The sequence below is a fragment of the Lampetra fluviatilis genome, chromosome 21, assembly GCF_964198595.1.
Source record: "Lampetra fluviatilis chromosome 21, kcLamFluv1.1, whole genome shotgun sequence".
Classification (NCBI taxonomy): domain Eukaryota; kingdom Metazoa; phylum Chordata; class Hyperoartia; order Petromyzontiformes; family Petromyzontidae; genus Lampetra; species Lampetra fluviatilis.
The window spans coordinates 8,759,066-8,777,519 of record NC_136295.1 but is presented as its reverse complement, the minus strand read 5'-3'; the positions used below and the strand labels follow the sequence as shown (position 1 = coordinate 8,777,519).

Here is an 18,454-nt window from a genome sequence, read left to right as displayed (position 1 = left end):
TATTGTAGAATAAAATATTTGCAGTTGCGTAGTAAAGTCGGTAATTATCACTGGGTGGCACAATGATTAGAGTGCATTACTCGCAATTGGAAGGTTTCGAGTTCAAATCTCATTTGGGGGTTGAATCATCCCAACATAGTAATTGAAATGATTGCCATTCAACAGTGGTTCTCCTATGCACTGAATGGCTCCCACAACAGAAATATGAAATTTCTGCCACTGATTTAGGGCTATAAGCAGAAGATGATTGCAACCAATCTAGATTTGAAGTTTTCGTGACTGCAGGGATCCATACTCTTTGGTTCTTTCGGTAAAGTCACGTAGGTATAAATAAAATAAATATAACCACGACGTTTCGGGCGCAACACAAACATCTGTCATCAGGTGGGACAACCACAGAAATAAACAATTGCTGAAGTGGGCCTTCCTTACTTGACAATTGTTTCTTGCTGTGGTTGTCCCACCTGATGACGGACGCTTGTGTTGCCGCCGAAATGTCGCGATTTTATTTATTTGATTTTATACCTACGTGACTTTACCGAAAGAACCAAAGAGTATGATTGCAACCACACACTATTTTTTAGGGTGGTAGCACCCCACACTAACCCACTTTCAATAATCCACACTGACCAGTGTGGTGAAGTACGGTAAAACAACCCCTATGACTTACAAGACGTGTGTAGGCTTTCATCCAACAGTGGATTGACAATCTTAATTTGGAGCTTTCGTGACTGCAGGGATTACTCTTTGGTTCTTTCGGTAAAGTCACGTATAAAGATAAAATAATAAATTAAATAATAGCATACTACGACGTTTCGATTGCAACACAAGCAATCATCATCAGGTATAAAAGAAATAACAACAAAAATCTAACCAGAAAACTATAGACAGACACACAAGCAGACAGATATCACAAAGATACACAGAGAGAGAACACGTATCGGCACAAAGAGAGAGGTCGTCTCTGTGACGAGGCCTTAAATAGAGAGAGGGTGGGCGGGGGCGGAGAGAGGGAGGGGGCAAAGAAAAAATTAGCAGGTCTGTACATTGTTCTTAATTATAATACATAATATTTAACAGAAATGTCCAGTGAACAATTAGTGGTCCCTGAATGTCATGTTGTATGTTGCTCTCATGTAATACACTATTTTCTGAGAGGGCTTAACACATTTAATTTGCAGTCCTTCCTAATTTTCTGAGATTTCAACATTTAATCATCTTTTATAAGCATCCCACTTTTGAATGTATTGCACTTGTTTTGTTCATACAGTTACGTAAACACAAAATTTCCTTCTCTAATTGTTAACCCCCCACTAATCTGTTGGTGCCTTGCCACGTTGTTTTGCCTCTGCAGGGGACCGCATGATCACGCTGCCTACGGAAGCGAGAGAAAAGTTGGAGTACAAATCCAAACAGTGGTTTGGGGCCAGCCTACGAACTCATGGCTCCAAAGTTCTGGTGAGCAGCTCGGATTTTTTTTGTTTCTTATTTTCTCCTCACACTCACCGCACACATTTCACGCACTGGTTGCCCTTAGGCTATTTTGACAGTACTGAGGGGTAATGTGCAAATGACTATGAATGCAATACATTGGCTTCGTCCAGTAGGACGTATCTATGGAACCGTTTTTGCCGGTATAAAGATGATCAACAAAGAATAGTTGTTACCCGATCAGGCAATAATACAGGTGTTAAGATATTTAACACACCAACATGCTTGTGGTAAAACACGTTTTACCACACGCATGTGCGGTTAATGCAGACTTTCATGCCTTGCAATAGGTGTCTGTTTGGTGTTTAAACATCTTAACGCCTGTGTTATTGCCAGAAAGGGTAAAGCCTATTATTTTTTCACCAATGAAAAATATTCTCTAGTTAAAGGAGGGAAAACTATTCTTCGTGTTTGGTTGTAAAAAAAAAAAAATAGGCCGGTAAATGAATTGTAAAGAGCCAAAATTAAAAGGATTATTTTTGGAAATGAGATGCGTTGAGAATGTTCTTCTTGGCCATAGTTACTGTATCTCACTGAGCTAGCGAACATTTTATATTTGAGGAGGAAACGTTGCTATTTACAATAGAGAAGTACTCTTTACTGCTTCGTCAAAAGTAAACGATTTTATTTTCAATCTTACATCCTTCTGCAATTTGTGTTTTCAAATTTTAAAAATGTTTTAGTCCATCAGCCTTTCCGCTTACGAGAGCATGTTATCGAACAGTATTTGTTTAAACCAGTAAATTCTGTCTTCTTGGTTCTTTCGGTAAAGTCACGTAGAAGGGAAATAATAAAATAATAAAAATAAAACATAATAAAATCATTCTCACGACGTTTCGGCCACAACGCAAGCAGCCGTCCTCGGGTGAAGAACGGGTCTGTCGGGGAGACAGCGTCTGTCGGAAAGTCAGCGTCTGACAGACCTGTTCTTCACCTGAGGACGGCTGCTTGCGTTGTGGCCGAAACGTCGTGAGAATTATTTTATTATGTTGAATTTTAAAATTTTATTATTTCCCTTCTACGTGACTTTACCGAAAGAACCAAGAAGATGAATCCCTGCAGTCACGAAAGCTTTAAATCGAAATTCAGCAAATTCTGGTATGTTTTTTTTTACAAGTCTTACTGCTGATGAGACCCAGAATGTCAAAACCAGTCAAGAGTTTTCTTTGGTTAAACATGCTGTTTTATAATATCATCCTGAAAATCCAATATGCTGATGCACTAAAATAAATTTAAATATCATGTTTGGACAGAACAGAACGCTGCTTATTTTTTTACTCAGTTCAGTTCAGCAGCTTGTGTGTGGTCAGAGAACATTTACAATGGCTGAGCAGTACTCCAGGATGTGAAGGCTTTGTTTAGGGGCCCGGTGGCGAGATGTTAACGCCCTTGCGTGGTATACAGGAGGCCGTAGGCTTGATCCCGACCCTGACGCCTGTATATTTGGAGTTTGCATGTTTTCCCCGTGGTTGCGTGGATTTTTCCCCGGGTCTTCTGGTTTTCCCCTCCACATTTAGAAACATGCGTTTAGTTTATTTCGCTGCGATGCATTTCCACGTGATAAGCCACTCCATTGAGCTATCATTTGTGGCCAGGTCTTTTCTGAAAAAGAGCCTTATTGCTCACTGGACCTTACCTGGTAAAAAAATAACAAAAATTGTGTAAAGTTAAAATAGTTGAATAGTCTTCAACATTACTCCCATGTCCTTGAGAAGGAAGGCTGCTATTGCTGCTGCCAGTTTCAGAAAAGTGATCCCCCCTTCCTCTTGTACTCCCTTCTTCACGTGTGCTGTAGGCCTGTGCTCCACTCTACCATTGGAGAACCATGAAGACCAACCGGGAGAAGGACCCCGTAGGGACCTGCTACTTGTCCTCCGACAACTTCAACAAATTTTCCGAGTACTCTCCCTGTCGCACAAGTAAGAGTTGCTCGTTGCACTGTCTGTCACACACACATCTCATAATTTGCCAAGAGAATGCATGTGTTTTTTAATATAAATAGATACATATTGTGTGCTTACACACCAATTTGAATTTAATTTAACGTGTAACATGTGTTTTTAAATGTGAAATGATCTTCACACACGTAAATATACACACGTATGTAATGCATGTAGAAAAATAAAGTAGTCATTTACAGCTCTTTGAAGGTCTGCATGCACTGTGCCGGCGATGGAAGATGTTTCTATCATACTTCTCCATGCTGATCACAGCCATTTAGTGAGTAGGAAAGGGGATCACCGATTTAGTTTCTGCTCTTCATTGATGTCTTCCATGGCCAAGAATTAAACTCAAGTCGGTGGATCCATTGCACCACCGAATGGACGTATTTTTATATTAACTTATCAGCAAGTAAATAAATAATAGCATGGAAGAGTAGGCCAAATACACTCCGGGATGGGCTCTCCTGATCCCCTTCTGGTGGAGGCCCTCTAGAACACACTCCAGTGGAGGCCCTTCTGCCAGCAATGACATGAGCAAGACATTGCAGGGCTGCACTTTTGCATTAGCGAAGAATGTCAGCACTTGACGCTTGGGGTTTAGGAGCATTTATACATTTGTCTTTGTTTTCAGGTTTTGGAGACCCTCAGGGACAAGGATTCTGCCAAGGGGGATTCAGTGTGGACTTCACTAAGGTGAGCCCTGCAACAGGATGCATTACTCATTCTCCCTTTATGATAAATGGTGGAGCTTGTGTGTGTGTGCATGTGTGTGTAGTGGTTATCGCACTGCATTGTGAACCCGACGAAACTGAGTTTGATTCCTAGCCACGGCTGTCATCAGTGGTGATGGATATTTGAATCAGTCCTAGACCTCGCCTGGGTTGACTCAGCCTCAATTGGGTACCTGCTGTGATGTGTTGAAATCAGTATTAGGGAGACAAATTCGGCCAGGCATGATGCTGGCAATATCACCCCCTCCTGTGCCATGCTAGCCTTAATATGTTCTTGCTAGCAACCCTTGCCCCAACAGTCTGTAGGGCTATATAGGCGATCTGTGTGTGTGTGTGTGCATGTGAACGTTGCCTTGGCCTTGCACGGTATTATTTTTAATTTTCCTTTGTATTGAGACGGTGTCTTGTGTTGCAGTCTGGTCGGGTGGTGCTCGGAGGTCCTGGGAGCTTTTACTGGCAAGGTTAGTGCACTCCTCTGCCAACCAATGAATGTTGTTCTCTTCTTGGTTCTTTCGGTAAAGTCACGTAGAAGGGAAGTAATAAAATAATAAAAATAAAACATAATAAAATAAAATAATAATATAATTATTATATTATGTTTTCTTTTTATTATTGTATTACTTCCCTTCTACGTGACTTTACCGAAAGAACCAAGAAGATGAATCCCTGCAGTCACGAAAGCTTTAAATCGAAATGTTGTTCTCCTTGGATATTAGGAGGAGGGGGGGATATCATAGTTTGTAGCTGGCCGGTCGACTCCAGAACAGGAGAGCCGTAAACTTTTCGGCAAGATCCAGGAAATCCTTCCATTTATTTTTTGCCCCGAACAGTGGGAAAAGTAATATTTGTGAGTGGATCTTTCTTGAAAATTAGTTGATGTTGGAAAAACAAATAAATATTTCCATCTCAGTTTCAGTTGTGTAAATATGTGATGGCCGAGCGGCTCAGTGGTCAGAGCAATGAGGTGGGGCCCATGATTAAACTGGGTTGTCCAGTGTTGTTGAGTTCATTCATATTCCCAGCTTGGTCACCAATGACTGTGTTAAAAAAATAATGAGATTCATATATTTTACTTCATTTGCCAAAAATTATAGCTGTGAGAATTAAAATGTTTCGTTTGATTGACATGTATTGGATAATATTGGCAAGGTGTTAAAAAAGGATAGAATGGGTTGTTGAAGTGGTTTCAGAAGTAGTTCCATGATGTAATCTTCTCGGGCAGTGTTCTGACGGGATAATACGTTGTTTGAAAATTCCAATGGATTTTTCTCGGTCTCATATTTGTTACAAAACGTATATATAATTGGAAAGAAAAAACTTCAATGAAGAAAATGCTTATACAGTAAAACCTTGGATTGCGAGCATAATTCGTTCCGGAAACGTGTTTGTAATCCAAAGCACTCGTATATCAGTTGTGACCACTGACGCTCGGCAGACAAAGCGTATACACGCACTACTCGTATTGCAAGACCTCGCTCGTTTATCAAATTAATATTTATTTACAAATTTTGCTCGTCTTGCAAAACACTCGCAGACAAAGTTACTCACAATCCAACGTTTTACTGTACAGATTTCGATTATATAATTCATTTATGTATCCATGAATATAAGTGGTACAATGTCGCCTGGATTAAGTGTTGAGATAAGTCTGTTGTATGTCCTTTGTCACAGCCCAACTGTAACTCCTGTAATATGAAACATATAAGAGACACAAGATTCACTTGTATCACAAGGGGCTTTCGCCCACTTAACTAAAAATAAAACGATACATTTCTTAATACTATAATAGCAAAGATGTCATCCATTGACAGTGGATGACTGACACTGCTATTGCAAAGCAAAACCACTGCATAGCAATCATTAATGCTCTCTACTTGTCACATCAGATGTTGTAAAGATAGGTTAAATATGATAATCTAGTAATGCTTTTTATTTCAAATTACTGCTGTGGTGGGTTCCATTTAACCCTATGGGAACCTCATTTGCCAGTAAAAATATGATAATTGGTTCTTTACCCTTCTATCTGGCAACAAAAAAAAAGGTGTCAGTTTTGTTGCCAGATAGAAGGGTAAAGAACCAATTATCCATTTAACCCGTTATGTGTTTGGATATGAAACATTGTGTAAATCTACCAAAGTATGTTGTAACAACTAATAACCAGTCAAAAATTTGTATGAAACTTTGTTTTCAGCTGTCGTTTGGTTCACTCGTGTGACATGTGTGATTTGGTGTGACATTTTCAAATAGACAAATAACACCAATTTTGACCGGTCACCATTCACTTTTTAAATATAAATTTAACCGCATTTTGAAACAGTGTCAAGCAAGCTAGGCACATTTGTTTATGGTGAGCAGCAGGTCTGGCATGGGTGGGCAAGGAAGGTGCTCACCCAGGTAGCAGGGAATAGCGGTGGCGAGATGTTATCTCCCTCACCTGGTATGCAGGAGGTCGTGGGTTCAATCCCGACCCTGACACCTGTTTATTTGGAGTTGGCATGTTCTTTCCGTGGTCGCGTAGATTTTTCACGGGGTCTTCCGGTGTTTTCCCTTCACATTTAGAAACTTGTGTTTCGATTATTTGGCTGCTATAAATTAAGCCACTTCATTCAGCTATCATCTGTGGCCAGGTCACTTCTGAAAAAGAGATATACGTGGTAAATACAATCCTTTAGTTTAGCAAAGCTGTCAGAGTAGAGTACAACTCCATAACACTGCATATTTCCTATTCAGTTTTAAAGATGTGTGCGAAAATGTGTGCAATCAATATCCACGCATGCGTGAGACAGACAGGGCTCTAAATGATTGTTTTACACACAGGGCAATATTTACATGAAGGTTGGGTCTTGTGTGCAGTGTTATAATCACAATGCCGGCCTTGAGTGACACAGACATTCCTCACTGCAGGGCAGCTGATCACGGCCCCCTCGGAGGCAGTGATGAAGGACCCTACCTCAGAAAGTATGGTGCGGAGCATTGAAGGACAGAAGCAAACCGGTTCTGCCCCTCCCAGCTACGATGACAGCTACCTCGGTAAGATTGTAAAGCGTCGGTTGTCATATGCTTGGTTCTTTCGGTAAAGTCACGTAGAAGGGAAATAATAAAAAAAAACATAATAAAATAATTATCACGACGTTTCGGCCACAACGCAAGCAGCCGTCCTCAGGTGAAGAGCAGGTCTGTCGGAAAGACAGCGTCTGAAGGACACTGTCTCATTCAGACACTGTCTTTCCGACAGACCTGTTCTTCACTGTCTCATTCAGACACTGTCTTTCCGACAGACCTGTTCTTCACCTGAGGACGGCTGCTTGCGTTGTGGCCGAAACGTCGTGAGAATTATTTTATTATGTTTTTTTTTTATATTTCCCTTCTACGTGACTTTACCGAAAGAACCAAGAAGATGAATCCCTGCAGTCACGAAAGCTTTAAATCGTTGGTTGTCAGTTGTGAGCTCGTGTGTTCGTGAGTTAGTCTCCATAATGGTGGATTTTTGTTGTTGCTTAACTTCAACTTTGGTTTTAACTTTATCCCTTTAAAAAAAAAATCTAATTGTTTTCTTTCATATAGCGAGCAGGTGGCAGTGGAGGCACGCAACGAGCAATGGCGATATTTTCATGCAGAAATTATTATCGTGCGAACAGTTTAAAAGTCTATTAACATTGTGGCCATGAATCTGTACAAATTGGAAAATTATGTACAACTGAATGTCAGGATTAGGCTCTGTTTTTGCCTTTCTATCCAATAGTTTGCTAGTTACTTATGATGCCACTCCAGCCATGCAGTGTTGTTTTTTGCAGGTATATTGATAACCATACTCTTATATTTTTTCGGTAAAGTCATGTAGGTAAAAAAATGAAAAAAAAATTTACATGAAAATTAATAAAAATAAAATATTTTTTATTAATTTTAATTTCATTTTTTTATTTCATTTTTTACCTACGTGACTTTACCGAACAAACTAAGAGTATGAATCCTTGCATTCACGAAAGCTTCGAATCTAGAATTGATAACCATGTTGCCAAGCTGTTTTTTTTGTCTTTCTGCAAACACCATTGATAGCGCACCCTCACTTAAAGACTACACCCAATGTTTGAAAAAAGCACATATGTAAACAGACAGTTTTAAGCTTGTTATGTGGTGTATTCATATCTTGATATTTATTTTTACAAACTAGGCTATTCTGTGACCGTGGGAGAATTTACCGGTGACAATCAGCAAGGTGCGTTCCTCACATTCTTTTACATATTTAAATGTTACTGCTGGCAGATATTTTTACGTATATGATTTTCTTCACAAAATCAACAAGCGGATTTTTTGTTGTACTAATTGAGTTAACTTATTTCATTACCACAGATTTTGTGACTGGTGTACCGAAAGGCTTTCGGACACTTGGATACGTAAGTTGTGATCTGAACCGACAGATCAGCACATTCCTATGTTTATGCAGGAGAAAGTAACTAAAAGTAAGGTCTGGCTCATGTCCACTAAGGTTAAAAATTGATTTACAAGTTGGCTGACCTTTGCTGGAATTTTCCCCTTTGTTATGAAGGTAGCATTTTGTTCATCTGTTTCTCGCAGAGTAACTGTCATTCTATGACTGCAGTTGGTGCATTACGATGCGAAAAAACATCAATAGAGCAGCCTCTTAAGGCACTGTTGAACCAGAAGATCTTGGGAGTGATAGACAAAAAGGAAATGTATGAATTATTTACAAATAGTAAAATGTGTTTTTGCATGTACACGGGACCCCCAAATGGCTAATAACATCTTTGCACTGCCAAATGTCTCATTCTGTGCTCCTCAATTTGGTTCTTTTCTTTTCAGGTTGGAATTTTAGACGGTGAAAACATGACCTCCCTGCATAACTTTTCTGGCGAACAGGTACTATGGCTGTGCTTGGTTGATCCAACTGTTCGACTCGCTTGCGAGAGATCTGCGCCCCTGTTTTAGACCTCGTGAACGGAACATCCCTTGACCCTTCTCTGGCTTGCCGCCTTGCAGATGGCCTCCTACTTCGGATTCAGCGTTGCGGTCACAGACGTCAATGGAGACAAGTGAGTGGAGGATGGCTCGGGGGATGTTAAATTAATCACGGGGGAAGTGGAAATGAGCCGAGCATCTGCTGCACTTAGTAATTTCGTCACCGGTTAACATAGCGGCCCATTGATTTTGTTCCCACTCGGCACGCAACTGAGCATCACATCCCCCCCTCCCCCTTTCGCCAATTCTTCAAATTTCGACGATTCGAAGTTACGAATAGATCGCATTTCTTATTTTGTTGTCTTGTTTTTAACATCATTTGTATGTTTTGCTTGTACACTATTTGTCTGCCCCATTCATTAAGCTATATGTAACTCATAATTTGCTTGTCGTTTTTTAAAAAGCTACAGACAATTTGTTGTGCGTATCACGAGCGTAAAAAGTAATTGCTGAATGGAGGCATCGTGATAAGTGTGGTACTCATTGTACGTGTATGCTCGTAATTGTATCTGTATCCACAGATGTGGGATTAACAAAAATGTCTCATGAGTTTAGAAGCAAGTAAACAGCTGTTGTGGCCAGACAGGATAAGCAGCTGTGCTGAATGGTCATTTCTTCTTTCTTAAATGCTTATCCGCTTATCTGCTTATGTTCTTATGGGCATACTGTTCTTAGGCATCTTACAAGGCAGAGAGCTGCAACTGCTGCATTACAATATACATAGTCATAGGCTCTAGACTTGAGTAGCAGTCGATCTTGAGCTATAGATGTCTATGTTATATATCAACAGAACCCAGAGGTGCAGTTTAGTTCTACTTCAATAGTGTATTTATAGTGAGTGGATCATGTGATCTTGTTTTTCGTATCCCTTCCAGCTGTAGGTGGTGTTGCTGTTTTAGATCTTAATTACCAAAAGCTTTTACACGAGCTCTTGGTAATTAAGTGAGCTCTCGTAAGAGTAGAAGTAGTTGTTGTGGAAGCTACCCAAAACATGCCAACAAGGAGGGGACAGGTGTCCTGAGAGGGTTAATAACATTTCAAAGCACTGAGTCAGGACGACTGAGATCCTGTGTTCAGGTTTGTGCAACTGACCTTGATTGAGCCAGGTTCTTATTTGTAACAATTTGATGGTCTCAGCCTGATCGCCGAATGACGTTTTGGTTTTACTTTATTAGACTTCTGTCCTACTTTGGGAATGGTAAAACGTACCATTGCCATGTGATGAACACCTGTAGAGTGTTTACATATTTCACAAAAGGATCTTAGAAGTAGTTCTGTGTAAACAACTTCCTGAGACCGTTTACTTTCAACCATTCTCTAACGTGTCACATTGCTTTACTGCAAGCATTTCAAACGGAAATGCAATCGTCTCGACATTGCAAATGGTCACATTCGGAACTTTTAAAATATACGTATATATAAGTAAACGTACCAACATGTAAGTAGACGATTTCCATTGCTTACCAGTCTGGCAACGAGCACTTGGATCACCTCCCGTTCGTCGTATCTCGTTGCCGCAGGCTGGAAGACGTGCTGGTGGGAGCGCCGCTCTTCATGGACCGCGGCTCGGACGGGAAGCTGCGTGAGGTCGGCCGTGTCTACCTCTTCCTGCAGGAGCGAACACTGTCCTTCCGCGAGCCGCAGCGCTTCACGGGCGAAGAGATGTACTCGCGTTTTGGCAGCGCACTCGCCCCGCTGGGCGACGTCGACCAGGACGGGTTCAATGGTACGTGACGGCACAAGGTCCTAGATTTAGATCATTTTGGCTGCTGTGCTTTGCCCACTCGATGAGCCACTTCGTTGAGCTATCGTTTGTGGCCAGGTCACTTCTACACAGCTCAGTAGGGCCTTACCTGGTATAAAAAAAAACATGGTTTCATATAGGGCCTAGGTTTTAACTGAATATTAGCTTTCCTGGGTTTTTGGGAGAAGGAAATAGGCATAGAAACAGGATGGTAGAGGGGGGTAAAGGTGCAGCCCTGCAATTTCTTTCCCATACCACTGGTGGCAGAAGGACCTGCACTAAATGGAGCTCTAGAGAGCCCCCTCTAGAGGACACTTGGCCGACCATTCCACCCCTTCTACATGTCTTTGAAGAGCCAGGAGTATCTACACTTAACCCCACCACACGCCACCTGCAGATTAGCTAACTGGTGTACCCATTCATACCTCCGAGTCGACAGAGGGTGTGGGCTTTGAAGTAAACTAACCATTGTTTCAAATGCTGCTCTGTAAAATTGAACCAGCATCCTCTAGATTGCAAGTCCAGTGTGCTAACCATTACACCATGGCAACATCTGTGGGGAGACTAAACATAAGTTAGGTGGCCGAAGCCTAAATTTGGAATTCGGTAATAAAAATCCAATGCCTATGCATTATCACTTCATGTCAGAATACCTGTTCGTGTAGAAAACCAGGTCCATTCATTCTAATTTGAAGCTTTCGTGACTGCAAGGATTCATACTCTTAGTTCTTTCGGTAAAGTCACGTAGGTAAAAAATGAAATTAAAATTAATAAAAAATAATTAATGCTTATTGTTGTTGTCGTATTTCTGGGTGCGAATTTTTTTTCTGGGTCATGACCCGAACATACCGGGCTGAAACTAAGTCTTTTAGGTGGAAGCACTTGGGGTCCTACCAAGTTTTTGTCCCACCACAACAGTCCATGCAACGGGTTCTTGACGCAATACTAAATAACAAATAACAACTGGTCTGCACGAATGTGATTCCTAAGCAATAAAAAAAAGGCAAGGATATACTCTTTCAAGATGCAATGCTAGAGGCGCATACTCCGCATTCTTTGGATGACATGCAGGACAAATGAGTCGGTACTGGGAGAATGGGAAATAGAAAAGAGAAGTACACCATAGAAAACCTTACTGCTTTGGGCATATGAGAAGAGGCATCAGTAGCCCAGAAGAGATTATCACCCAAGGAAAGTGTTTTGGGAAGAGGCGTCGATGAAGACCATGACCACGATGACAAAGAGAGTGTTTTTGTGAAGCTGGGAATTAATGTAGCAGCTACGGAAAGCATGGACATGAAAGGTACTCATCGTAGTTGCCACAAAGTCCCAAACGGGATATGCTAAATGAATGAGTGATGATTTCAGTAAAACATTTTTTTGCATTGTGGTGCATGCAATTACCCCTAATGGCTGCAGGGGTAATGTGACATACAATATATTTAAATAATAATTTAGTGCTTTTTAGATGCATGCATGTATGCTTGTATAATGTGCAAGAATACTTATTACATTTCAATCATTATTTTACTTTTCCATTTTGTGCACTTTTAACATTTTCTAAATTGGCTAGCGGGAAGTACCTGGCGTTGACCGGGGGATATATTTTTTTTAAAACATAACATATACATACACAAATACTAAGCTATTGTGAAAGCCCGGTGTGTCGTTTGTCCATTTGTCCAACAACAAAATGTAAAGAGGCTTGCAGAAGTCTAAAAAGTTATGGAAAGTGGGGGGTAGACACCACACAGCCACCAACATAGACATACAGCACTTCAGTAGCTATGAAGGCTGGAACTCCACATACACAGACACCAAAAACACACACACATACACCACACACGCAGACAGACACGACCCACACACACCACACACACACACAGACACACACAGCACACACACACAGACACGCACACAAACGTGGTGAGGCCTAGTCTCATGCAGAGCCCCCGGCGTCGCCTAGATTGGCCAGCCGGCCGAGGTGGCACCTTGGCAGGCTGGGGCTGGGCCACTACCCCGGCCCCCCCGCCCCATCATCCCCCCGCCCGCTCTACAGTAGTTATTTACGGACTATAGTAGTAGCATCGTCATATAGACTGACTCTAGAGTAGCATATATCGACTCTATAATAGTACTCACTTCACAAAGTGTAGTGGTGAGGCCTAGTCCAGTGCAGAGCCCCCGGCCTCGCCGATATTGCCCAGCCGGCCAAGATGGCACCTTGGTATGCTGGGGCTGGGCTGCTATACCGCCCCCCCCCCCACCGCCCGCTCTACAATAGCAGTACCTACAAACTCTACAGTACTATCTACCTACTCTACAGTAGTATGTACCCACTCTATAGTTGTATATACCGACTCTAGAATAGTATATAGCGACTCTGTAATAGTTCTCACTTCACAGAGTGTAATGGTGAGGCCTAGTCCCATGCAGAGTCCCCTGCCTCGCCTAGATTGGCCAGCCAGCTGTGGTGGCACCTTGGCAGGCTGGGGCTGGGCTGCTACCCCGGCCCCCCCTTTCACCATCCCCCCGCCCGCTCTACAGTAGTTATCTACGGACTATAGTAGTAGCATCTACCAACTCTATAGTAGTAACTGCACACATTGGGTAGGATGCGAAGATGAAATAGCGCTGGCTCACCACGGGGCTTATGGCGTGGTACCTGGCTACTTTTTTTAAACGTAAACCCCACGGTTTGCGAGCCAAATCCCTCGCAAGTTTCGTCCACACACAGACAGACAGACACATACAGACAGACAAAGAATGCATTTTATCAGTAAGATTAATATAGATTTTTTTCTTTCTTCTCCTTTGGCAGATGTGGCGGTCGGGATCCCTTTTGGCGGAGAGAACCGGCAGGGTCTCGTGTACATCTACAACGGCGACAAGGATGGGCTGAAGCCAGTTCCTTCGCAGGTGCTGGAGAGCCGGTGGCCAGGGACTAGCATGCCCTCCAGCTTCGGTTACGCCTTGCGCGGCACAGTCGACGTGGACAAAAACGGATACCCAGGTGACTTGCGTGGTGCGGCACCTTTCTTCCAACTAGTTGAGAGGCCACCGAGTTTATGTATTTGTTATGCACGGGGAAACCTGGTGGTCCTATAATTAACCCCTTCCCCGTTCCGAGACATCTGCAAGTTAAATTTCGATTTAAAGCTTTCCTGACTGCAGGGATTCATCTTCTTGGTTCTTTCGGTAAAGTCACGTAGAAGGGAAATAATAAAAATAAAACATAATAAAATACAATTCTCACGACGCTGTCTTTCCGACAGACCTGTTCTTCACCTGAGGACGGCTGATTGCGTTGTGGCCGAAACGTCGTGAAAATTGTATTTTATTATGTTTTATTTTTATTATTTTATTATTTCCCTTCTACGTGACTTTACCGAAAGAACAAAGAAGATCTGCAAGTTAGTTGCAGGGTGGGGGTCCTGTTCACCGTTGAATCTCTGAATGCGCAAGCATTGAGAATTGTAGTGACACAACTGCACTCGATGATAGCTGGCGCCAAACTGTGCCACACGCCCTCCTATATGGCCTTTTACTTTCGATTTCGTGCCGATGATGTACACATGCGTACATGTACATAATCGGAAGAAAAACTGATGACATGCGTCATTGGAATGGGAAAAGGTTAAGTTGTGGGTCTTTTCAACATACCCTGCCTACCTCTCCCCCTCTCATTTTATACAACTCACTCTATCCTCACTACATCAACCAAAGCTTTCTATCAAGGCCTCCGGTAGCTAGAATGTTGTCAAAGTAGCGTCACCGGATGACGGCAGAGCTAAGGTATACACAAAAGAGAGATGTTTTTCGCGTTACGTTGTTTTTTTTACATTGGTTATGGAATGATTAAGTACTAACATGAAGGAGACAAGTGCTACCAAGAGACTTGGCTAAATGTCAGGAAATGTTTGTAATTTCAGATCTTGTTGTGGGTGCTTTTGGCGCTTCCAAGGCTATAGTGTACAGGTGAGTGTTTTTTGTATTGCACCTCTGGCTCATATTGAATGACGCAGTGGTATATGTATTGCATTAAGAATGGTTGTTTGTTAGAATCTTATGTCAATTAAGGTGCATTCAACACTGGATCACTGAATGCACGTAATAATAATCAACGTAATGGCAACTTGAGCCTCACCTGAGTGCGATGTCAAAAGTGAATGTGCCGACGGATTGAAATATTGAACGTTCACTAAACTAGAAGCGAAATATCAGCGACATCAGGATTAGAGCGAAGCAAAGGGGGGAGGGGGGGGCAACACCCAAGGTCTCTGAAGAAATGATCATGTGACACACCATGTGACCCCAGCGCTGACTTCGACTGGTGACATTTTAAACGTTACGCGTGACGCAAGGGACTTTGACGTTCACTGAACAGGGAGTCAGAAATAAATTGTGACCCTTCAATCAAAATGTTTAAGAATGTGTTTGTGCTTCCACTCTTCCAACAGGGCACGTCCGGTGGTAACAGTGGAAGCAGAACTTCAGCTCGAACCACAGATCATTAATTTGGAAAGCAAGGACTGCAAACAGGCTGGGAGCACATCTTCCTTCGCATGGTACAGGAGCTTCTTATCGTCCCACACAGGCTCCACTGCAAACAGTGCCCGTGCATTGTTGCTGTGGAGGTGCAGTGGTTTTTCCTAAGAGTCAAATGGGCACTGCAGCCCTGCGGGTTCCAGCCTTCTGTGGCTCCATCCAATGGAGTGGACATGGCTGCTTTGTATTGATTTGGGCAGTATTCTCAATGATGGCTAAAACTCATGGAACCTAAAATACTCTGCCTATAACTGTGCGTGCATCTAAGGGTTTCCCATTGCTTATTTATCAGATTTCCAGTGATATTGCAGTTACCAAAATCATTGATAATAAGTTGACAGCCAATGCTGTGTGGAATTCATTTTCCCAGTGTGGCTTCTCAAAAGGCAATAAAGGTCTCATGATGAAAGTATCATAAAAAGTACATTTAAGTATTTCTTAAACTATAGCCAATAATGTTTTCTTTTTTTAAACCCCAACCTTAAAACATGTTTGTTTTATCCCATCACTTTAGGCAGTTAATTGGATTTCATGTAAAACGGAACTGATTTATAATAAATGTTTTCTCAACTCTAATCAATACATGTGCCACAACGACATCCGATCAATACTCAATTGCTGTTCCTGCCATGATGTATTAATCCCCGGGTACGTTAAATTGGCTGGCGACTTGCTGCCTATCGATTTTTATATTGTCCACAATGTCACCCAAAAGCATGCCACTTAAAAGCAACCTCATTACTTCCCCGTGCTTCGAGGCAATTACGGTCGCAGCGGCGTGGGGAGGGGGGTACTGCCGGTTGTACATTCGTGTCGCCGAATTCACGACACTTAACGCTGACTTGCTCTCTGCCCTTTCCCGTCACAGCTTCACGGTGAATTACTGCGTGCAAGTCGTAGGCAAAGGCGCTCTATCCTCCACGGGTGAGACATGGGACGACGAGCTTACGCATGAATTAGCCGTGCGTGTGCAGTGGACAGTTACTCAATCGGATTGAGCGGTTCTCTACATTTGATGAAGCTATATGACTCTGTGATGCTGCGTGTCAATCGTTCAAATAATTGTTATGGTAGTCCTCCAATCGTATGCGATTGTAATATTAGCATCGTCTCATGAGATCAAGTCTCGCAGAGCAATGCAAAAGTCTTGTGTTAGAGAATGATCTGTGTGAAGCAGATGTCGCAAATCTACTTCTGAGAGCCCTTCAAAGTGAACCCTTGTCCACACATTTAGAGGGTATAAAATTCTCACCTGCTCTGCATATGGACAGTAATGTTCATCGCGTGGTAATCGCAGAGATGTTTTAATTCTCAGAGCTGGAATTTAGCCAAGTTAAGCATGCTTGTCAATCAGTAACATTTATGGGGGTTATTTTTACCTTCCATTTTTTGCCCACAAAGCTGGGCCAGGTCATTCCAGTCTCCGCCACATGAAGCACAACACTCATTTAAAAGGAAGTTACCAAACCTGAACAATCTTGAGACTAAGTAAACGTTTCCCAAGATAAATAATTTTCTGAATATAGCATAGAAAATATAATGTGTATGGCAAAATAAACCCAGACCATCGTCTTAGTGCAGCATGAGAACCTGGTTTAATTTTGAGTAGCTGAAACTTTGGATTCAAACACAGGGCATCGGCATTGGCAGCTAATTTCCCCTAACGCGGACTTGAGCCCACTAAGCTAGCTGTGTGGTGGTTTGGTGGAGCAGCGATTCACGCACTGGACTACAAAACTCGAGACTTATGCTTGATTCCCAGCCAGGGCTAACCTCAGTGAAATCTGCACCTATCCTGTGTCCTCTTTTCACCAACCTGACCAGTGTAGTATGGTCAAACAACCCCCACGTCCAACAGCATTGGGAGGCCTTTATCCAGCATTGGCTAACCAAAGGATTGTAAACAATAATGGTTATTCATTATAATGTTTGTATAATTGTAACCACAGCATGATTGAAAACTAGAGATCAATTCAATCTCCCGGTGCAACATTTGAGAAAAATGTGCAAGCTTATTAAATCCATCCACCTCTGCCCACCCACCAGTATGAATTAATGAGTCAATGATGACGTCACCCTGCTGCTGCTGCTCTATATAAGAACGGGAGACACAGCAGAGCCTCACCATTCTGGCGAATTGCCCGATGATGCTGGATGCAATTACCAGCGAAACGTCGTACTCAAATTGTAAATGTTGTGGTTTCACGCTTCAACACACCGGTGGGCTAAAGCAGTGAACTATTTGTCTTTTGTCAACGTGACACTTTTTTACTAATTGGCCGTGTCGGGTGGTGGAGGGTTACGACACATTTATAAATAACGCGATCTAAACCCAAAAACGTTGATTATGAATGAATGGGTACACCACAGTCGATTGGCAAGGTCACGTGTCGTGGGTCAAAGTGTGAATTCTCCCACCTTGTCAAAGCCATCTCTTTGGCATACCTCAGCAACTGTTTTCGCTGTGGTGGTCCCCACCTGATGAAGGATGCTTGTGTTGCGTCCGAAACGTCGTGATTTAATTTAGTTGTTTTCACTTTATTATTTTCTTTGATTATTTTCACCTACGTGACTTCCCCCACCTCTTTCTAGACACCTAGCCTTACTCCTTAGAGCTTCCTCTAGTCGAGGGTCGTGCTAGCAGTAGTGTTGGTAAGCAATCACAGTGCTGCACCTTTACCTTTTCTCTAAGCTTAGCTGACCACCACGTGTATTAACCCAAGTGACCACTCCTCCACCTCCTCTGATGGCACGACCATGTGCAGAGCTTAACCTGGAGCTGCAGTTGGACCGGCTGAAGCAAAAGGGCACCATCAAGAGGGCTCTCTTCGCCTTGACACAGCAGTCACGATATGAGCAGCGCATCACCATCAACAAAGGAGAAGGCCCCACTTGCAACAAGCTCACCGTGTACCTTCGTGTAAGTACTGCTCTGAACGATATGCACAGGAGCTGGCGTGTATGTGTGTGTGTGCGTGTGCTCATTATGCCCCCGTCTTCTCTGTGGTTGCATAAAGTGG

The 18,454-nt window shown here is 42.5% G+C and overlaps 1 protein-coding gene across 1 annotated transcript in view; it reads left to right on the top strand.

Annotated features, from left to right (window-relative positions):
• Positions 1-18,454, top strand: part of LOC144938203 (integrin alpha-8-like) — a 52,757-nt gene that overhangs the window by 10,147 nt on the left and 24,156 nt on the right. Inside the window, exons 4-18 of the mRNA XM_078866003.1 lie at positions 1,355-1,458; positions 3,287-3,410; positions 4,066-4,127; positions 4,581-4,626; positions 7,070-7,195; positions 8,337-8,381; positions 8,516-8,559; positions 8,987-9,043; positions 9,164-9,216; positions 10,663-10,868; positions 13,708-13,899; positions 14,819-14,864; positions 15,347-15,454; positions 16,303-16,358; positions 18,200-18,354. Coding sequence (XP_078722129.1) covers positions 1,355-1,458; positions 3,287-3,410; positions 4,066-4,127; positions 4,581-4,626; positions 7,070-7,195; positions 8,337-8,381; positions 8,516-8,559; positions 8,987-9,043; positions 9,164-9,216; positions 10,663-10,868; positions 13,708-13,899; positions 14,819-14,864; positions 15,347-15,454; positions 16,303-16,358; positions 18,200-18,354 — 1,424 coding nt within the window. The remainder of the gene's footprint in view (positions 1-1,354; positions 1,459-3,286; positions 3,411-4,065; positions 4,128-4,580; positions 4,627-7,069; positions 7,196-8,336; positions 8,382-8,515; positions 8,560-8,986; positions 9,044-9,163; positions 9,217-10,662; positions 10,869-13,707; positions 13,900-14,818; positions 14,865-15,346; positions 15,455-16,302; positions 16,359-18,199; positions 18,355-18,454) is intronic.